Below are 22,969 nucleotides of genomic sequence, written 5' to 3'. Positions count from 1 at the left end.
AATTAAATCGCTAATTACAAAGGACCTGAGGAAAAAAAATAGTGAAATATTTCTTTTTACGTTTCAGAAACATTTATCAATTAGTTAATTGGTGAAAAAGTATCAGAAAGAAAAAAAGAAAATTATGGAAAAACCAGGCATTTTGAACAATTCTTCCATCTACTTATTACTTGTCTATAGTTCATTTCAACTTCGATTTCATTCTCCAATTGATTAGTCAAAACTTCATGAACACTTGTGATGTTTCTCTGAAAAGAACTAGACTGTAATATGTCATTCATAAATAAATCAAATAATAATATTTGAAATTTAAACTAAGGTTATTTTATTTTTTAATAAGATTTTTTTTGATTTATAGATGCATTTATTTATTTTATTATTAGATATATTTTTCATTTTATACATAGATCTTAATTTTTATTTTACTGGTTATATATTTTTTTCTAGCTCTTGAATTATGAATTGACACATTTATCAATTATTATTACTGAGCTAGTGGTTCTTAACTTTTTTTTCGCGGTGTAACCCTTTTAATAAAAGAGGGCGGAACCGCTACATTATCATTTGATACAAATAAAATGATCCACCTTTTGGGCAAAAACTAAGAAAGGTACACAACACATGAGAAAAATTTAAAGAAAATCTAAGGTGGTGAGATTCCAAACCGTTTTGAGTTAGCATGACTAAAATAAAAAATATATACGTAGCTTAAAAAATAAAAAAGATTTAATTAAATTCATGAACATAAAAACAAAACAAAAAAACATGCAGCTAGTTGACGGAAACACATGATCCGAATTTAAAACAATCAATGAAGCAATTAGTTCTGATCCGGACAGAGTTTGAAACGAAACAAAACTGTACAGTTACAGTTTGAAAACTTCTGGCTGAATGAACCCAGAGGGTAAGTCCAAAGTTAGGGGGGTTGAAGTCCTTAATTTTGACTGAGGTTTTGGGGCCACCTAATCTCAAAGCGCCTTCTCTCTTCCGATCTTTGTTTCTCTAATCATTAATTTAATTTTGATCACAAAGGCTTAAGCGATTCGTTTGGAATATGCTTATTCACAATTCCAAGATGTCTTAATTATATTACTTATGAAATAAAGTTTGCATCTTAAATTGGTTATCGTTTTGTGGAAGTAGATATGTAAATCTGGACGTGAAAGTTGGGGATCCACTGCCGTATAAATTTAATTTTAATTGTTATTATATTGTTCAAAGATTTTTTGTTTAAATAATACACTTTATTTGAATTTCTACTGGTGGAAAAAGTCTTGTCACATTACAAAACAGTAATGTTTTGTTGTTTAAACAGTATTGACCAGTCTCAAGAAACTTTTTATTATAAGACAATTTTTATGATTATAAATAAAGTAATTTTTATTGTTTTAATTCACATTCTTTAAAAAAAAAAAAGATTTCCAACAACGTTTGAGCTATTTTGCAGTCTTTACTGATCCATAGAACAATACTAAGTACTAAAATCTAGTGAATTATTCTATGACAGGTGCAACAAAATACTAAAGTTATCTACGATACCTTTATAATTTTGTACAGGGAATAGGCATTGAAAGCAGACATTGTAAAACAAAAAGAGATTTATAAAAATAAAAAAAAAGTCTTTTTCTTTTAATTATACAATTTCATAACCATTCAATATTATAATATTGGAGACGAAAGAGCTGAAATACAGGAGACCCTTGAAAGAATGTCAGAATTGACCGTTCAAATCCGAGATAAAAGGGAATTGAGCTAGCTTTTCTTCGGTCCTTTCTATTGCTTCATTTAAAGTACTGCTTCTTTTTCTCCTATTTTACATCATAAAAGGTTAATATTTGCACGATTAATAATAAATTTTATTTATTTATCTGTTATACTTTCAACTGTTAAATTTGTTGGAAGTTACATAAAAAAAAAACTTATATTGACCACGATTCATTTAGGAAGAGAATTACTTTCTTATATCACAAAATGTTGTCTTGAAATGATAATGGAGTTAATAATTCTCCTACAATTCTTGTATTAATTTCATGCCATTTCAGCATAAGTCAACACTTTTTTGTTAATAATATTATTTTTGATCTGCTTAGGTCTTTTTTTAATAGTTTTTTTTTGCAATCAACAAATATGAACACCGAAAAATTAATTAACCTGTGAATGTTAATAAGAAAATATTAATAAAATGTAATTTTCGTGCTGATGGAATACATTTAACACGTCACTTGTTTATTCCATTTCAATCAGTCCATTCATTTGATTGGAAATGTTCATTTTTAATTATTTTTATTTATTTATATCAACTGTGACGGATTCTACTAAAATCATCTTACTTCAATCAAAGGTTAAATTATTGAAGTCATGCACTATGATTTTTTTATATTTCTTTCCTCTTTAAAAAGGGAATCAAATCAAAACTTTTATAATATAAATGTATTGGATATAAATATATTATATCAATTGTTTATTATGTTAATGTTTACTCAATGTAAAAGAATTTATATAAATATATAATAGATAATATATAAATATTATCAACTGTTTATTACGTTATCGTTCACTCAATGTAAAAGAATCTATATTGCATAAAATGAGCTTTATTAAAGCGTATTTAAATATATATATATATATATATGAAATATCCACTTCTTAGAAGGTTTTTCTGATAAATGAAAATTTTACACCAAAAAACGTGTTTAGTTTATTTTAAAATAAAAATTTTCTTGTATCAAATGGATCCTATATATTATTTTAAATCAATAAATCAAAATTATTACTCATCCACGTGGAATGGTCCCAAAATAAATTTGAAATAATAACTTCCCAAAAGTGGATATATTGACTTTTGATAGAAAACTCATCACAAATCTTTCTTCTATTGTTATCAATAATCAGTTCTTTCAAGATTTCTAACATTATATGTTAGTTAAGAAAACGAAATTGTTTTTGTAGTCGCTGTGAGGCATCATCAATATAACACGTCGGCAATTTATCAATATAACCGAAACGATAATTTGACGCAGGAAAATGCATCATTTGAAAAACTCATCTTAGAAATATTTTTAGATCTTTAGAAAACTTTTTCCAATGCAATAAAAGGCATAATTTAAGTTTTTTATTTAGTCAATAAATGCATAAATATTTATTTGAAAGTTAAAACAAGTTTTAAACTATTCCAAAATTAGTTTTATACCTTTTATAAGTTGAATATTCCTAATTATTGCATTTTTAAGTTGCGACACTCTTTATTCTACATGCATTTACTCTGAAAATTCGATTCTGATGCGATCTGTTCCCCCAGTCGTTTGTTGCACTTAAGAACTCCAGTGCTTCTCTTTTAACACTTTTCACTTGTATTAAAAGCCAGTGGAGACTACGTGAGACAGGTATTGTGATAGATTTGCTAGAACTCTAGATTCTGACGTAGGATACTGTTTGTTACAAAGAATGGAGCATTCACAATTGTTGGGAGGATTTCCTACTGAATGCATTGCATAGTGGACTTCTGATTTACTGATATGATAAATCCATTCAAATTCATCGTCATGGCATTCAAGAGAAAACAATAGAATGATGTAACATTTTTCAAGTCAATGAAGATATATTTTAAAATAATAATAAAAATTTTTTTAAGAAAAACGAATATCATAAAAATTATTATTAAAAATTCATTAAAAAAATTATGAAAATCGTATACTTAGCTTAAAAAAAAATGTATTTTTTACTCCATTTTTATATTACAAGATGTAAAACAAAACAAATTATTATGTAATTTTTAACTTAGGTGCTTTTATTTATGTACGTTAAAATTATTTCAACTAATGTAATAAAAATAAGAAATATAGATTTGCAATATGGATTCATACTTATGAATACCTATTTAGTGATGTATTTCGGGTTATAAAGCTGTAGCCACAAAATTAATTACGGATAACTAATAAGTAAATTGGAATAATTCATTTATATTCTAAATATAATTTCAGATTATTAACTGTCTAATTTTAAGTCATACAATCGAAGAGTCCATAATTTTATACCTAAAATTAATTACCAAACGGATAGTTTGTCGTATGATAACTATTACTATGATAACTACCTCTGTTATTTAACTATGTTTCGAATATTTTGTGTATTGGTTGGTATAATATGATATAACTATAACTTTTTGTTTTACAGCTTATAATATGATGAATCAGTATTAAATAGTGAAAAAGTTATTTTTGTCCATTTAGTACATAATTTTCATGCACTTTTGTTTTCATAAAAATGATATTTTAATTAATTCATCTTTCACTGTTAACTTTTCAAGACGTAGAAAAGATAATTTTTTTTTCTCGTAATCATGGATAACCCCTAACCACGTTGTTGATACGCGCCTTAATGAGTTCTTCTGAAATTTATAACCTCACCCACTATGGATAAGATAACATTCTATAAGACACGTTTTGCCAATTTTCGTTAAGATCTGTGACGTTTTGAAGAGATCGTAACCGTAGTTCTTCTATAAATATTACCTAATATTTTATTTAAATACATCAAATTCAAGCTATCAGTTCAACTGAGTCATAATAATACTGTAATACTGCATCGCCATCGGGTTTACGTATTTGTTTCCTAATTTCGACATTATCATAAAAACGGAAGGGAAGAGCTGCAATACAATACTATAATTCTGTAAAAAAAGTTAAATATATATGTATAAATATCTTATTGTAAATGTGAATAACATTATTTTGTTTGTATTATTTGTTAAAAATAGACTCCATTCTTTAGCCCATTAATAATAACACAAAGCCTATCAAACCAGAATGGCCAACAAACTTCGCTTAGTTTCACTTAAATCCATCGCTTCCTGAAGTGAGAACACAATCCTCCCATTTACGTCGTCCTCCAAGGTATGCACAAACCTTATTTAGCTATTTTCCCTTTAATTATTTGTTCGTTATCCATTGCGTCAATTTTGCATGTTAATTTCAGGCGTCGTGGCGTTATAAATTCTATTGCATTTATGGAGCACAGATCGATCGAATCATTAACATTTGGCATAAGCCGTAAAACGTTATAATGACTTTAATTTTTTTTTTTCAATTTCTTTTAATGTTTTAATAAAAAATTCACATTATGGTACAAGAACTCAACAGAAGAAAAAATCAGTTATTTTACCTCAATTTTTTATTACTTTAATGAAATCTATGTGTATTTACTCGTAAAAATTGATGAGCTTGCCAAGTATAGTTAGAGAGAATACAAGATTGAGGGAGGCTGTTTAAAAGTGTTAAAAAAAAATTCATTCGGATAATATATATGTAATTCAATGCCCGCTTGAAACATAGTCATTTCACATCGAATAGATTAATGACTTATGTATTATCTTATATAAAAGTAGAGTTAGGCCTCTCAGTTACTTGACTGGTTATTGTAAATATTTTTTTTATAGTAGACTCAAATTTCATAGTATTCTAGGTTTAATGTATTTTGAAAAGTATAATTTTCTAATTTGTTTATATTTTAAAAAATCACTTTCATGGAAAAGCTGTTCAGCAGAACATGGACAACAATGTGAATAGTCTGTAACACAATGGACCGATTCAGTTCCATTTTCTACCTCTTGTTAATTTTTTAGCTCTTTCGATTATGTATGATGGTAAAACGTTTTGATTCAAATTAGATTTATCCAACTATCTTAATGAAAATTAATTTTTTATTTATCATAAAAGTCAAAGGACATTTGCAATATGTTTTCTTGAATGTGATAGTAATTGAATCCTTCAAGCGTTTACTCCATGGAAACAACGATACATTCCTTAAAATTAATTTAATGAAAAATATTAAGTAAATCTGTCTCATATTTAGAAAATGAAAATAGTAAATATGGGCCGCCCGTAGCACAGTGGTTCAGACAAAGTCTTACCAATTTGATTGATTTGATGGGTATTTGGCGGTGCCGGTTCGAAGCCGGCCTGGGGCGTTGACTTTTTTCATTGAGTGGCGGTCTCACACAATGAAAAAATTTGACCCCCAACCATGGTCAGGCAGTATAGGACTCCAATGGGAATATTAGCCGAAAAAAAATAGTAAATAAAGAAAAATAAAAGATAGATTTAATTCAGGCCATTATTATTACTGAAGAATTAAGTCCTTAGCTATAAAATACTAAATTCTGTATGAAAATCACTCAAAATTACTGTGACCGAGGCAAAAGAGTCTCACCCAAGAGATCGTTATGAACGAGAGTGTTGTATGAAAATTTTAATTTATTTACATCGAATTAAAAAAAAAGTTATACCTAGTTCTACTTTTAATATCAAAACTTTATTTTTAATTGCAATTGGCCTGGTCATTATTGCATAGAGTGCTCCTTGGTATAAGACTTCTGCTTAAATGAGTTCCCTGGAAGCCGACTGTTAAAACCAATTAGGAATGGCACGTCGGCTTCAAAACTCATGTTTAACGAGCCATTCACTGCGCGGCTCTAAAGGTAAGCTGAAGGTGAATTGAAATGTGCTTTTGGCGCTGCTGTGTTCAATCAGGTGCTTTGGTTCCGAAATTTATTGTGTGGGTTTTATCGAACTTTTATAAAATATACCCGTCCATTTATTTTGTGATTTTTTTCTGCTCCTGATCCCGAACTTTTTTTTCCCGGAATTTATTATTTCTTGATATGTTGAAAATTGTTTACTAGCTTTTAGTTTACTTAGGCGGCTTTACATCTCTGATATATCTGAAATATTAGTTATATATCTCAGAATCTGTTTAAGTCTGGATACATGAACTTTTCTAAAGCTCCTTTAGTCTGAAAAATCTTACCTACCAAAACCTTTAAAGACAATTGTTAAGTAATGGTCAGTTCACTCCGATTTACCAAGCAAGTAATGTAAGATTTACAAAGATTTTGTGCAGTAAAAAATGTGTCTTTTCGAAAACTGTGCCATATATTTTTATTTATTTTGTAACCAATTAAAAGGTATCCAGCGATATTATAATATGTTTTTCAATGTTTCTCAATTTCAATATTTTTCAAAACCACTACGTAATAATGGATTAAATATTTAAATTTACAATCTAGTTACGTAACAGAAGATATTACATTTAGAATGGAGGCAGTAAGTTTTATTACTATATTGTTTGATTGGATTAACCAATATTTTAAGACACAATACAGCCTAACCTCACAACCTTTCCCTATGCGGTACTTCATCTGCCACCAACGCACCTATGCAGAGCCGACAGATAATACAAAACCCTTGATTACACTCCGGTAACGACTTCTGCACTCCTTTGACTGCAGTGCTCCTCTGATTATCCTAAACATAGTGACTCGTGTTCCCCGCTGAAATCTCTGTACCATTACAGTTCCCTCCATAGGATGTAAACTGTGAGGTAACGTTACTCCCAATCACAGGTCTACTTCACTTATTAGTGATCATTTCTCCGCGTTCGAGTCCTCATTATTTCTATTTTTTTTTTGCTTACCGTCAATATTACGTCGCATGACGGTATAGGGTTATTTACCGATACGTAATTCGAAAAGATATTTCCGTTGATTTATACGATTGTTCTTCTTATTTAGCTCTCTCTGATTTTTATGGAGCGTTAAAACACAGGTAGTCAATATCAAAGCTGATTAAATCTCACTGAGCTATCCTGCTCCCGATGTCAATAGGAATGCTAATATCTATCTAAAATCTAATGCTAATAGGTAGAAATAATTGGTCTGATATAGCCATAATGAAGCACTTATTTTTATTAATCTTCATTTTAAATAAAATGCGTTGTTAGGACTCAACTGTTGTCTGAATTCGTTAACTTATTTTAAATATTAATATCCCGAATTTTTTAGATAAAAGTTTTAATTTGGAATTGCTGTGATAGCCAGAAATATTTTTCACCGAAATACGGGTAAAAAATATTGCTAATTTCTCTGAATTCTCTTAATATTGTTTTAAAGAGACAGTAAAAAGAGAGATTTGGCCACCTCAGAGCACTTTAGGAAATGGAAAAATAATAAAGAATGGCCGCTACTGGCATTGTGTTTCTTTCTAAACGTTTTTCGATTTTAATAACCTCCGCCTCCTACTACCTGATTTAAGTGTTTGAAGTATGACATTCTAAAAGGAATTTTCTTGTTGGAGCTAAAGCTTATCTCTGTGAGTTATTGGTGCCCTGTAGAAGTCAGTTTCCCCATCTGGAATATTAGTAATTTATTATATTAGTTACACCTTCTAAACCTTTCCAGATTAGAAGCTGCATTGCTGGAATCCTTCCCTATTAGATTATCTTTATGTTATATAAAGAAGTTTGTTGAAAACTAAGTATTTAATGATAAAATTTCAGCCATTCATTATTATAATTGTATATCATACAGCAAATCATATTGTCTTCTTAAATTAAAAAAATAAATGTAATATTTCTTTATCGAAGATATCTAACTTACTGTAACTTTAAACTAGTGGACGCGACTAATTAAATGGATACAACATTGTTAAATTTGAGAAAAATTCAATCATTAAAACGGTAATAACCAAAAACCTAATAGTAAGACTCCTAGCGCTTGACCGAAACGTTGAAGGGAGGTTTGCTTTTGATCCGAGTTTGAGAATTCAGGCTGTTATGGATTTCAATGTATGCAAGGACTGTTAAAATTATTGACAGCATTTTTTTTTTTTATTATATTACTTATACTTCTGATATTATAATAAATGTCACGCCAATCAATCCAGTGTCATGCGACATTTTGAGAAGGTGTTGAATTTCGAGAAAAAAATGTAGCATCTTATATAATGATAGATGAGCTACAATGAATGGCATATTTTATTTTGAATCTGATTAAAAATAGAATTCCTTGAATTTTCATTTGAATAAAAATATGAATAATTGAATTGACTAAATTACTCTACGAAGCTTATTCAGGTATATTTGAAAGAACAATAATAATGGGGGTTAATGAGCTTCCGCTTCTTTGAGCAATTCTTTCAAAAATATATCAATAATCAAAATTATTTAATTCATATTAAAGAAACATAACATAGATGGTCAACCTCAAAGTACAAATTTCAAAATTTGGAATAAAAATGGTTTAATTATATGGATATAAATAATGACCGTATAATTTCAAATTATGAAGAAGATGGTCAGGGTTTCGATCAAAATAGAAACAAAATTAGTTCACAGCTATTTATTTTCCAACGTTTCGTCCCACTTTATAGAGCTTCATGAGGGCTGTCTAAGTTGACAGCTTAGTGCTAGAAAAAAAAAGCTCTGAAGGTATTAGCCATAATTAAAAATGGTTTAACGTTTACCTTACTGTAATTCCTTATTGATTAAGAAACTTTGTTTTTATGCTTATGAATTTTTGGTTTTACTAAAAAATAAAATATATATAGCTTTTCTATTGTGTTATATTTTCACAAATGTTCTATTTTGTTAAATGACTTGGCATTGGTAAAGAGAGAAAGATGAACTCATAGTAATCGTACAATTTTGAAATATGGCTGAGTATCTGAATTTTCGTCAAAGGATTCGCAAAATAAAAACCTCATCTCACTTTCCGATTATCTTTAAAACGAAATATACCACTTTTCAAAAATTAAATGTCAGCCTGAACTGATCCATGAAAACAAAGAAAAAAAATAATTAAAATGTCAAAATAATTCAAACAAGACCCGTAGATTGGAGGTTAATCAGACATGTATTGGTATCGGAACCCGTCTAGCGATATGATTGGTTCGGATCTGGCCAATTACAAGCGGACCCAGGGGACCACTTGACCGGTGATTGGACTGCTCTGGAAAACTCGGTACATCATCCCAGAACAACCAGGAAAATGATTAAACCTTATCCGTGAAATTTCTTTCATTCCCTTTCCCTGTCCAGGTGTAAAATGAATTCTTACTGATGGGTTATGGCTGAGTGACAAGCTACGAATCAGAATGATTTTTTATCTTTATGCTGATACCACAGGATGATAAACCGAAAATCAATACTGAAGTTTAAAATTTTTATAAGTACTACAAAGTCACTAGTATATTTCCCTCAGAAATACAGTTTAGTGGTTAAAGTCTTCAAAAATTTATTTACAGTAATTTCGCCTCACTTTGCAGGGATAAAAAATATACTAAATATGTTGACAACGAAAGATAATACAGATTTATATATATTAGGGACGTGAAGGCCGTGCTGGTTGGGGAGCAGGTCCCAGTGCACTCGGTTTAGAACGTTGTGGGTTCGGTTCCCACCTAAGGCAGTTAAACATTCATTTTTTGAGGGTCCCGAAGAATGAATCTTGACACTCCAACCTTGGTTAGTACGCAGTGGCAACCCAGGTAGCCGTCAGGGAATGGCAAAATGGACCACTAGGCCCACATGCCGGAGTTGTTCCCCCTCCCCCCCCCCCCAGCAAATACAGTACAAAAATTTAATTTTTAAAGATTTACATTTAATTTTTTTCCTGGTATTATTATGCTGAACAACCCGGAGGAAATAAAATGATGTGCTACTTCAGCCCTTGCATAGTGGATGCCGTCAGGGCTCCGTACAATTATTTAAATGTTACCTCTTCGTAACAGTTAGTTTTTTTTTAATAAATTGATTATATAGCTGACCTTATTGTAAGAAAGGTTAAATAATATTGTTGATAAGTATGTGATATTAGTGTGAATTCTTTGCGAAACAATGCATGCATATTTACATGAAGTTGTGGCATACCTAGGTAATTAAACATAAAATAAGGCGAGAATATTGATAAATTAATATGATTCCCTACTGTTTTATTGTTTCATAGGTTTATATGACTAAATAAAAAAATATTTCTCATACTTAGGCAGACAAATCTGCAAATTGCTGGATGTGAGTCTGTGACTTTATAGTTAAGGTATGCTGTTTTATAAGAATTAATGTTGTTTGAAATTGATTATAATAAGTGTATAATCTGTATATCTATTATTAAATAGATTGTCCTTGAGGATGGCAGGTTTGGCCGAAACGTTGGACATTTGTTCGTTGAACATAAGAATTAATAAAAATTGTTGAGGCTTGATTGAATATAATTTATTTTATTCAACTAGTAAATACAAATGATTTCATGATTTCTTCAATACTAAACTGTTAATTTGGCAAAGGCGCAGGCAGATAGAAGAAGAATCTTATTTACAAAATTATCACTTTTGCTCTTGAGTTTCTCGGTTAAACATATATTTTTATTTTAACATTGCCTGTTTGTATTTTATTTTTATCGAAAGTTTAAAATGATCCTTAATCAACGGATTTAATAATTTTTTTTTCCGATTTGTTATTTTCTCATCCATAACATATGGTACGTAGTCCGCCCAAAAAGCTAGCCCTAGGCTAAGCATGAATTTGTCATCCAGAGAAAACTTCTTGGAATTACGCTTAGGGAGCGAAGTCGGGTCCATTGAAGAAAAATATTTATAGAACTAGAGCCCTCCAGCTTTTTCGGGCATTATTATGCTGAACAGCCCGGAGGAAATAAAATGATGTGCTACTTCAGCCCTTGCATTGTGGATGCCGTCAGGGCTCCGTACAATTATTTAAATGATATCCCTTAGTAACAGTTAGGTTTTTTTTTTGGTAAATTTGTATGTATCTAATCTAAATTTAATTTATTTGTTTATGTAGTTTTGATGACGTTGTACTTAAAATCTATTCCGAAACATATATTTCTCCGAAGTTCTAAAACTAATTCAGTTTCTGTCATCATCCATTAACGTTTTCCAATTGTGATATCTCAACTTCGTCATGATTTGAATTATACCTTACAACACCATTGTTAAGATAAAACTCTATTGGATACTCTTCATCTATTTTTTTTTGTATTAGGTATGGATTTATTATTGATTTTTACAGAATCTGTATCGAGTTTTTCATGCTTATTTATATCTTGAAAAGATCATGATGAGCTTGCTAAAGACCATCAACTAGCTAATGAAATGTCTTTACTTTTCATATATATTTCTCTTTATTACTTATGTTTTTAAAATTATAATTAATATATGTATATTGCTGTATAATGGCAGTTGATTACCATTTAGTTATTTTTTGTTCCAATTTCAGGGAATGCTATGACAGCTAGTAACCTCCCTCGATTCATGACAAGAGGGCAGAACTACAGAGTCGTCAACGGAGACACGCTCGTTCTGCCATGCGAAGTCGAGAACTTGGGTGAGTTTTTATTAAATTTTCTAAGTTCCCTTATATTTGTTTCAAAACTTTACATATTCGAATTAGAATAAAGAACAGCTCTGCATGAGAATGCCCTCGTAAAAGCGTTACGCTTACTTGTTCCTTTTAATATCAGCCTTGTTAAACTTTGGACCTTACCAAAGTTTAACTTTTAATTGGAGCATTCAAATTTTAGCTAATCTGAAACTATACGTTCTATACTTATTAAAAATTTAAATAGCGAGTACAGCTTTTTGATTTAATATTTCCTATAATTAACTGTTTTAAGGCAAATTAAAGTTTTTTGGGGGAGGAGGTTTCTAATTAAAGCATTCTGTATATAGATGATTCCCCGAGCTTGGACGAGTATCGAAGGATTGCACAGATTTAATCATCTCATACCCCTGGTTATGATTAGATGGTTATAATCTCACTCTTCCCGTACCTGTTACATTCAATTTTTTTGTGCCGGATTTCCTGGGTTTTCATATGATCTGGCTCATCTTATCATTGACAATCTCATCAATTTCTGCCATATCCGCTTGTTCTTCAATTAGTGAGCCTTACAATTCTTCGTGGTTGGTATCTTCCGCCATAACTGGTTCTTCCTCCGCTTCCGGTGTCCATTTTCATAGAAATTACGCCCTTTAGTTAGAGGCAAGGCCTTCTATTGAGTTCATAATTATGGCACGTGAAAACCTGTCGGTGACTACATTTTCCTTCCATGGTGTGTATGCAATGTCCAGATTGTATTGGATCAACAGCTATTTCCTCCTAGTAACCCGTGCTGAGGACTCATTTTACTTTCTGACGCATTGCAGGGGTTTGTGGTCGGTATGAACGTGAACCCGCCTCCCGAATACCAAGGTCTGAATTGGTCAACGGCCCACACTATTCCCGACAATTCTCTCTCCAAAGCGCTGTACCTAGTTTCAGTATCTGTATGATGCCTGGCGTAAGTCACGGGCCGCTCGCCACCTTCACCCTCTTGAGGGTATTCGTATTCGCTCGCGTCCGTCGTAATTGTAAACGTCTTCTGTCACTGGTTTACGATGCTATGCTTGTAATAGTATTGAAAAACAAAGAATGTGTCGATGACATTCAAATTTTAGTAAACAAACGTGTATAAGCCTGATAAATTGTCTACACAGCTGACATCTCAACCAATCCTAACACTAACCTCACCACTTATGCCGATGACACATGTGTGCTCGCTGTTAATAATAACCCTTTGATTGCATTCCAAACTTTTCAATCCCATATCACAGCCCTCGAACGGTCTAAACTTCCAATTCATTACAAAAGGCTGATCTACATGACTGTAATAAGGCCAATCTGGAAATACGAAGTTGAGCTTTGGGGCTCCACTAAACCTTCGAATTCCTCTCATATCCAATCATTGCAATCCGAAATCCTTCGTAGAATCCTCAATGCGCCTTACTTTTTTCGCAATTAAATTCATACATCACACAAACCTTCATGTTTACCATATGTAAACGATCTAACCTGAATCAGATATCACTCCTTCCATAACAAACTCCCTAACCACCCAAACCCGCCAGTTTTTAACCTTGCTTCCTCTTCCATTCCTGACAACCCTCCGAGGCGCCTGAAAAGAAGATTGCCACGAGACCTGCAAAAGTCATTAGAGTGCTACCAGTGGGTAGTTTCTCTACACGCCTGTAACACTCTGATTTAACTGAGATCAAATTTACTAAATGCATTATAATTTGCAGTTGTAAATATCAATAAATAAATTTTTAAAAAATCAATAAATAAATAAAAGTCCTTAATGAAACGAAAAACGCATTTAATTTCGTTGTATACCCACGTAAGACGAATTAAATTGAAAAACGTTATGAAATTGAAATATTTGTGTCCTTTGGTAGTTATAAAATCTCAGAGAAAGACAACTGTAGATATAAACAATTTAACTAGCAGACAACGGTAAGCTGGTTATATTAATAGTCCACCCTGGAGGACTAAGACTAGCTCTTTAATAACCTCTCCTCATTACTAGGCAATTTAGGCGGCGTGTCCAGGTCCTTGAGTAATGTGTAGGCTAAGGGCTATGCTAATTGTGCTTCGGGCTTAGGGGCCTCATATCGCTGAGGCTTAATGTCTTCGGGGGCTTAGCTTGGCCAACTTTATACAGGCCGCTATTAGATACTTCAATTGCAGCCAGTGTACTCTAGGCTATTACGACAAAAAAAATGAATTGAGCGAGGGAGCAATAATTTGAAGTTTCTTTATGGCGAAGGATTTAAGTTTAACGAGTTAAAATGGTTTACCTTCAATATCCATATTTCTACTAATTTAGACCAATATTTGTAAATGTTTAGACATTTTGACCGTCGGAATAAAATTTGAGAAGATACACTTAAGATTGGGGAGCAGTTATCCTGTAATTATATTGGAAGTAATGAATAAAGTTGTGAAGGTTATCATGACAGTTTGCGAAACGATAGGCCGGTAAACCTGTAAATAAATGACCCGATGAACGTGAGAACATTTTGTTAAAAGACAAGTCTGCAATGATCAGCATCGAAGCCTTGGTCGCTTAATCTTTTATCGATCAATGTAGCATTGATAAAGAGCTTTTATCTTTACATCTTTGATTTAACAACTTTTCATTAAAATTTCTTTGCATTAATTACATTCTTGATATATGGTGTATTCTTGATATATTCCATCTTTACGTTTAGGAAATTAGGTAAATCAAAGAAATGTAAAATTGGTTATTGCAAAAGTTTCCTTACGTTGATTCATCGCTAAGATTAAAGCTTCTACTTTAATCTCTTTTTTGATCGGCCATTTAGCTATATGTTATTGTAACAGTTGGTTAGTTTCTTTTTTAACAGTTAATAATGAGGGGGGGATGATGGAGAGCATAGTCTTATATAAAAGACAACCCTATGATACAATGCTATAATCATTGAACAATTATAAATTATAATAATTAAGAATGAAAAAGGAATAAATAGCAAAAACAAATGATATTTATAGAATTATTAAAATAAAGAATTAAATTATACTTCAATAATAATTTGAAGAAAATATAGAGAGGAAAAAAATAATAATGATAAATATAAAAATAAATAAATATAGAGTATATAACAGGATGTCTTGCATTATCCTAGGATTCTGTCTTCTTGATTAGGTTCAATTGTCAACGTTATAAGCCACTGCTCCTTTTATTACTTGTTGCTGGGAGTTGAATTTTGTAAACTGCTTTTGATCATATGTTGATCCCAGTTTTAGTTCCCGATGCAATTGGCGTACTTATTAACCAGGGGGAATCTACTGAGATTTTCAGGACCTTGTATTAGAGTTATAGCAATTATTTTATTTTTGTACCGGATGCTACTCCCCAGACTGTAAACAGTGTATAGTATACATTTAGCTGTGGTGTACTTAGTTTATATATTTTTTCCACGCTTTTCCGTTAAATGAATTTAACCTAAAATGTTGGAGGAAAATTTTCATTCAAAGTATTGTAAGGAAAAACGTGCAAAGGCAGCAGGCGATGTAATTCGTGTAGTGAAAAACGAAAATGTGATACAAAAGGCTGTTGTGTTGCCTTTTAGTTCTGGCGGTTCAATTATACCAACAAAAAATATATGTACAGGCTATGCTTTGCTTTTTGCACAAAGACTGTTGTAACGACCTTCTATGATGTTCATAAACAGAAGTTTATGATTATTCTACTATTGAATTTTGAAAGCAGTTCCATTCCAGGATGAGATCTCGCTCATTGCCGCTCTAGTCATTGCCTACAGATCATATCACCGCGTGTTATTAACGACTGGATTTTAACTGACAAACAGGGTCTCTATTCACTGACGGGATAGTATACTTCATTGCCCTAGTAGGCGAGAGCTCTCATCGAGGCACAATAATGTGACCCTCTGTCCGCTATTAAAACAAACGGCCTCGTATTACTGTCGCTGCTAGACCTGATCACAATTCGTGTCGACACACGTTCAGTGTACAGTGTTTGGTTCAAAGCCTGACATTAAAGTTAAGATATATATCACTCTTATGTTTTCACTTCAATTACTAACGGTGTGTAGATATGGGAGATATACCCATGAGATATTTTTACTGATCTAGTTAAAAGGGTGGTAATTCTTTCAATGACTCTCTGCTTACTTTGGTCCAATGTTTAGTGAATGACCTAAGTAGCTTTTTTTTCTCCTGTGAATAACGATAACTGATCTCTTAGTGTTGGAGCGAGGGGCATTTCGTAAATGAAAAAACCTACCTCTTCCCCAGAAAAAAATTGTTCGCTGGTTCGGGTGATAGATAATAAAAAAATAGGAGGACCTGAAATGAATCATAAGAACACATAAATAATAAAGAAAAATTAAAGAATAAAAAAAACCTTCCAACTGATATACAAATTTAATCAAATTAAAATATAAACAAATGAAAATAAAAAAAAATGAATGGTAATGTTGTTATAAAAAATAAAAGTGTGTGAAGTAAAAAAAGAAAATATTTTTATATATGTATGGTATAAGACAAAAAAAAAAAAAATGTCTTTACTCAAGAAATAATAAGTTAATTAAAGAGATAATAGTATAAAATTGTTATTTTAGTGGTCCCACCTATGTTTTTTAATTACGACGATGCATGTCCAATAAATTATGTAAAAAGAGCTATAAATTGGGTTCGAAACTTTTTTAAATGACGCTTTTCAAATATTGTCGTATTTATACTATGATTGGTGTTAGGAAATGAAATTCGTTTTACTAATAATATTTAATGGTTATAGCCAAGTTAAAAGTTTGTATTACCTTCTTTCAGAACGGTGGAGTATATTCGATCTTTGAATTATAGTATATGAATTAAGTTTCTATATTTTGCTTGATGGATAAATGCAGTGGGATAAGAGAGGATATTTCATTTAAACAGTTACGTTTAATGTACATAGAAATAAACAAGTATATTGAAAAAATAAATATAAACTTTCTATCAAGAAAAAAACACCGTCTGATAAAAGATTTATGTAAACAAATAAAATGGTTTTGCTTTTTTTGGATCGGCTGGTTTGTCTTTTAATCTCCACATCTCAGCCTAGGGCAGCCGCTCAATGTACTCCTCTATGCTGTTGATTAGAACCCTTGGAGTAAAAGATTTAGAAGGTCTCTTATATATTAGAGTATATTTCTTTTTGATATCTAGGCTTCCAGAACGCCACCAACAATAATATTGTGAAGAGATGTCAATTTAAGACTCCTAGTGTTTAACGAGGAGTCTTAACCTAGTGTTTAACGAACATCTCGCGGAGGCCCCTCACCGCCAAACATCAAAGTAGAGTTTGTCATAGAATGATCATCTCAAACTACAGTTAAGTTTTCATTCGACGCTTAAGTACCCTTGATAGGAAAATATACTATTCACTTTGAATTATGTTCTTTCATGTAATGTAATTTATTAATTCATGTTTGTTTATAGTGTTTTGAATACAAGTAAGGTAAACAGTGGTCAATAAGATGCCGCCTCTTGACCGAAATTCGAATAATGAAAATTACCATCTATTGACCTGACTATTGACTATGACCATCTATTGACATTCACTACTATTATTGCATTATTCTGTTATTCACTCCAATTATTCATAATAAGAGCTCAATTATTCCATTTCCGGCTACTTGTTATATTTTGACTCGGTAATTGTCGCGAAAACAAAAGAAGACAAAATGTCTCCGAATAATAGTGGTGGATGCTAGAAAAGTTGTATATTCCGTTGTGTAATGTTTCAAACCTATTATATATTCGACTCACGATCTCAGGAATAATATATAAAAATAATATATATTGAATAATAGGAATAATATATATTGCAAAGTTTTGCTTTTTGCAGCATAAAATTATATTCCTCAATTTTTAGCCTGAATTAGATTATTTCGATTTTTATAGCATACAGATAAATGCTTGAACTAAATGTCCCAAATTATTCACCTGTATGCCAATATTTTTTCTTATTTTTTCATATAATTGTATTTATAGTTAAGTTTATAAGAATATGAAGTAATGCGTTGCATTGTTTAATAGGCGAAGAGTCGACTTAAAAAGAAGAATAAATTAATACAGGCACTGAATATTCTTGGAGTAGTATTAATAAGTGATCTTGAATAAGTATAGAAAAACCTAGAATAAGCTTCAGTGATATAAAAAGTACATTTGTTGGGGATTTGGATTCCTACTGCGCCTTCTTACTCCTTCCGATTTACAAACGTGGGAACACCAATTTCAATGAAACTTTTTTCGTCATTCTTGATTGAAAAATATTAGAAATCTTTCCGAGGATTATTACCGATTCGTTCAAAGAGCCGACAAAACAAATATTTTATTTAATTTTAGACTTTTATTATATTAATATTCCGCCTTTGCTCTGTATTTTTTTTATTATACTCTTTTTTTGTTATTAAATTATTTTACTCTGTATAGATTTAATGTTCATTAAATACCAATCGATTTGTTTTGTTGTGTTAAGTAAGGACAAAAGAATACGAATTTATATGAAATACAAAAACATTTTAAGTGGCATAAAAAAATATATTTTTGACTGAACCCTATAATATGGGTATATTGTATAATTTGTTCTTTGATTCTAAGGTGCATTGGCAAGAATCCACGGATACATGTTTGAAAGATATTTTTCAACCTAGTATGACCGAAAAAAGCTTTAATGAAGTCGGCCATCCCACATGTTTAGCCTCAGCTTGTTAGTTGTACTTAAGGCAATTTTTTATTTGACTTTTCCCGAAAATGTGTAGATGTGATTGTTTAGGGAGTATATTTTGCTTAAAACAAGACCTGATTCGCTTTACATGTATCAAGTATTATTAATTAAATAATAAAATTAATTTTTGTATGATTTGGATATTTTTACATAATTTCGAGTTTTAATTACACAATTTAGTACATTTTTGGATATTTTACAAACAGGAAAATCCGTTTTCTAGTTATGATCATCCAGATAGGAGATTCATTATGTTTCATCGATCTTATGTGTTCTGGATGTTGGCCATCATCGGGACAATCAAGTCTTGTTAACCGCTTATCCCAACAACCTAGTTAGACATAAGGTGAGCCAGCTTCTTGGGTTTCATGACCGAGGCAGCAACCTATCTCAATGGTCTTTTTAAAATTATTTTTTGTTCCTCATTACAAATAAATTGATCGAAAATAAATTTCATATATTTTTATTCCTAGTTCTTATATTTGTACATTCTTTAGTATTACATATAAAGTATAAGACCTTCATGTATTTATTTATTCATTATATATTTAATTATGCATTTAGTTTATTATTTTATTATGAAAAAATTATATTTTAACTATAAAAGAAAAGGTTAATTTAAAAAAAAAATGCAAAAAATCAGCTGCTAGCTTGGGTTATTCAAAGTTTCAAATAAAAAGCATTTTGCAAGCCTTTTAATAATATACTATAGACTATAAGCTACTTGAAAAAATATTATCTTTTCCTTTTTCTTTGACCATATTCATTACGTTCTGGAAAATTGAACCAATCCTCTAATTTTCAAAACGTGGTTATTTTAGTTCCTCGAGTATCTTTATCATCTATATATAAAAGGGACATGAGAGCCGTGCGGGTTGCAGGTCCCAGAGCGCTCGGTTGTGGGTTAAATTCCCATATTTATTTTTCAGCAATCTAGAAAAATGAATGTTGACACTCCGACCTTGGTTAGTACGCGGCGGCATCTCTGGTAGCTTCCAGAGGCTGGCAAAAAGTACCAGGAGGCCCCACTTGCCGCACTAGTATATCTCAGTACTGAAAACATTTTCAGGGACTCTCTATGTGTAAGATGAAAGCACCTTAGTAGAAAGCACCAATGTTAGTGATAGCAATTAGAGCATGGTATGTTCTACAACTACCATGTTATATTGATTTATTAGTGAATTTTTTATTGACATTTGAAGTTAATTTTATTTTTTTTTTATGAAGTCCATATATCATATGGAACTATTTCCATTGGTTTCTATTGCTTATTCTTGAGTATCATCATCCTTAAGTCTTCTTTATATGCTATTAACATATTTAAATTTGTCCAGTTGCTAAATAATATTTACAGTTTACTATTAAATTATATGTTGTTTTGTTGTTATTTCTGACAGCTGTCGTTCAGAGATTCTCATTGAAGTCCTAAGTTTATTGACCGTTTAATATTTGATGAACCGCGCCTCATTATGTTAAAAGTCGGAGAACATTTATATTCTATAATTAATTAAAGCGAGGAATTAATTATTATGTCGCTTCTTCTTCGAATGATTTTGGTCATATTTATGTAGATTTACACGGAATGTGTTAGGCGGAGAGTAATGGGCAGGTACTTTAATTGTACTGCGCTCGGCTTGTTATTGTTTGTAAAGAAGATGTGCTATAATGATTTCCCAACCGACGGCTAAGCTCTGAGGGAACCATAAAACCCTTTCGTTATTAGGCTGATAGAGATCTGCCTCTGGGAGCTTCCAAAGGTTTATCTTGGATCTGAGGATTGGGAATTGTTCATGCAAAGCGCGCACTCTGGTGGTTGCCGAGCAATCGTGGAACAATACCATCTCAAGGTTTCCTCCAATATATATAACCCCTCCTTAAGTTACAGGATATTAAACTGTTTAACGGAAGATAAATGTTTGAATAGTGTAGTTATAACCTGTGAGACAGGGTCATCCGCCTTGCGGCATCGGAGGCTTATCTTAAATCCGAATGCTACCCTCCAACTAACTGCATAGCGTTCTGAAGTTATTGATTCTGAAATACGTGATATTGCTTATATATTAAATTTCTAAATTACATAAAAACATTAAGAATCGTCAGAAGTAATATCGATAAATTCTTTCAGTTCTTAAACAACTAATTAACCTCGTTAACCCCCCCCCAAAAAAAAAAAAATCGTGTTAGTATTAAATAAAATATATATATATATATATTGCTAAGTAAAAATTTAATTTAAAAAATCTCATTAATATTAAGATTATTACTAATCAAAATATTTTTACTATATTGAGAGGTTATAGTATAAAACTAACAACTGTTGTAAGTATTAAATGTCTATATATAAATAAAAACAATGGTTATGCATACTTACCATCATGTATGAAATCATTATTACCTTAAGTTATGTATTTCTATGAGGCTATGATTACTTGCTAACATCCGCTTCCAAGTGCTTTCCCTTGTAGCCCATACAGAGTCACGCTGTTTTAGGCAACACGGCTAATATAGGTTTGTATTTATTATATTAGTAGACAATATTATATTTTATATAAATTTAATTTAATTTACCTGCCAGTATATTGAATGGAATTAAATTTCTCAAAATGAATTAAGACTTGACTCCCGTAATTTCTAAAGTGCAATTATAATTTTTAAAAAACTAATGTAATTTATGTTAATATACAACCTTATAATGTCAAACGGCAATCCAAGGTATCATTAACACCCAGATATACATATAGCATTCCTCCTATATGTATGTACCAGATATTCAATAACATCATTATAGGAGGGTATTAAAAAAAAAAAATATGTTAATATACAGGAATAGCCCCTCCCTATTCCTAGTGAGCATCCAGGCAAACATATGCTATCATTGTTGACACCGCCTTCAGCGGACCCGGGAACCATTCTTATAATGCCATCCCGACAAAACAAGAAAATGAAATAGCCGGTATATGTATATATATATTTGTAAATGCCTTTTTCTTTTCTCCAGGAGGTAAGAAAAAAAAAATGCTAATATCTACATTCAATATGTTTATTAATTTAAATCACATTAAGAGTTTTGCCGAGTTTATTTTATTATTAATATTAGTCAAATGTCAACCATTATAAATGACCGGCTGGTTTTTATGAAATACGTAATGATACGTTTATGCTATTGCTGTTCAGGCTAATGTTTACCAAATTCACAAGGATCAAAAGTACAAATCTTTGGTAATACTAGCATGAATTATAAAGTATTTATTTTGTTTTGTAGACAAATTAATGGTCATTTAAATTAGTGCCTATAATTTTCCATGGCATGCAAGGTTTTTGATTTATTTGAAAAAATTTTTATGTATTTTTTTGTTATAATTCATATTTTTACATCACTTAATAGAAATTTACTTTTTTTAAAAAAACAAACACAGTCTTATTGCATTTCTACAGCGTAAGGGAAACAACCATTAATTATTCTAAATTCATAGGCATTGTTGTTATAGAGATAGTGATCAATAATTCAGTAAGTAAATAGTTACAGTCACAGCGCGAGCTGTTGTACCGAGGGAGTTGGGCCATTCCCTTAGTAACTTCATGTCTGTAGCGACGTCGATTCGATGCCAGCCTGAGTGGGTTGACATAGATTTCATTTTCTTTTTTCGTTCTTTCATCATAATACCTACGATACCTGATCTATTTAAAGTTCCCATTTATTTATTCTAAATTTGATGCAATTTTTTTAATTAAAGCTTTGAATGATACCTACTTCCAATATATATATATATAAAGTTAGTATGTTACAGCAGTTCACACGTGTTACATCTTATTCCTTCTCTTTTTTGACATTTGGCTTTCGCCGATACTTAACTGGTGACGAAAACCGGGAACTTTAGATACCGTATTAATATTCAGTCTAAAAGAAATTTTTTTTTTCATTGTTCTCTTTGAATTATGACCAGTAACGGATTAGTAAGAAAAGCAGTTCTGAACCTAGAGAATATGAACCAAAACAACCAACCTCAAGCTGCAGTCAACCAAACTCAAGCTGCAGTCAACCAA

At 31.1% G+C, this 22,969-nt stretch overlaps 1 protein-coding gene across 2 annotated transcripts in view; it reads left to right on the top strand.

The window, feature by feature from the left end:
- Positions 1-876: 876 nt before the first annotated feature.
- The window catches only part of LOC106682819 (lachesin), a 522,354-nt gene continuing 500,261 nt past the window's right edge, over positions 877-22,969 (top strand). For both annotated transcript variants that reach the window (XM_067051382.1, XM_067051381.1), the window contains exons 1-2: positions 877-904; positions 12,067-12,174. In XM_067051382.1, coding sequence (XP_066907483.1) covers positions 892-904; positions 12,067-12,174 — 121 coding nt within the window. In that variant the 5' untranslated portion in view covers positions 877-891. The remainder of the gene's footprint in view (positions 905-12,066; positions 12,175-22,969) is intronic.

The sequence above is a fragment of the Halyomorpha halys genome, unplaced genomic scaffold, assembly GCF_000696795.3.
Source record: "Halyomorpha halys isolate HHAL.00 unplaced genomic scaffold, Hhal_1.1 Scaffold445.1, whole genome shotgun sequence".
NCBI classification, from domain to species: Eukaryota; Metazoa; Arthropoda; class Insecta; order Hemiptera; family Pentatomidae; genus Halyomorpha; species Halyomorpha halys.
This window is presented reverse-complemented; position numbering and strand designations above follow the sequence as displayed.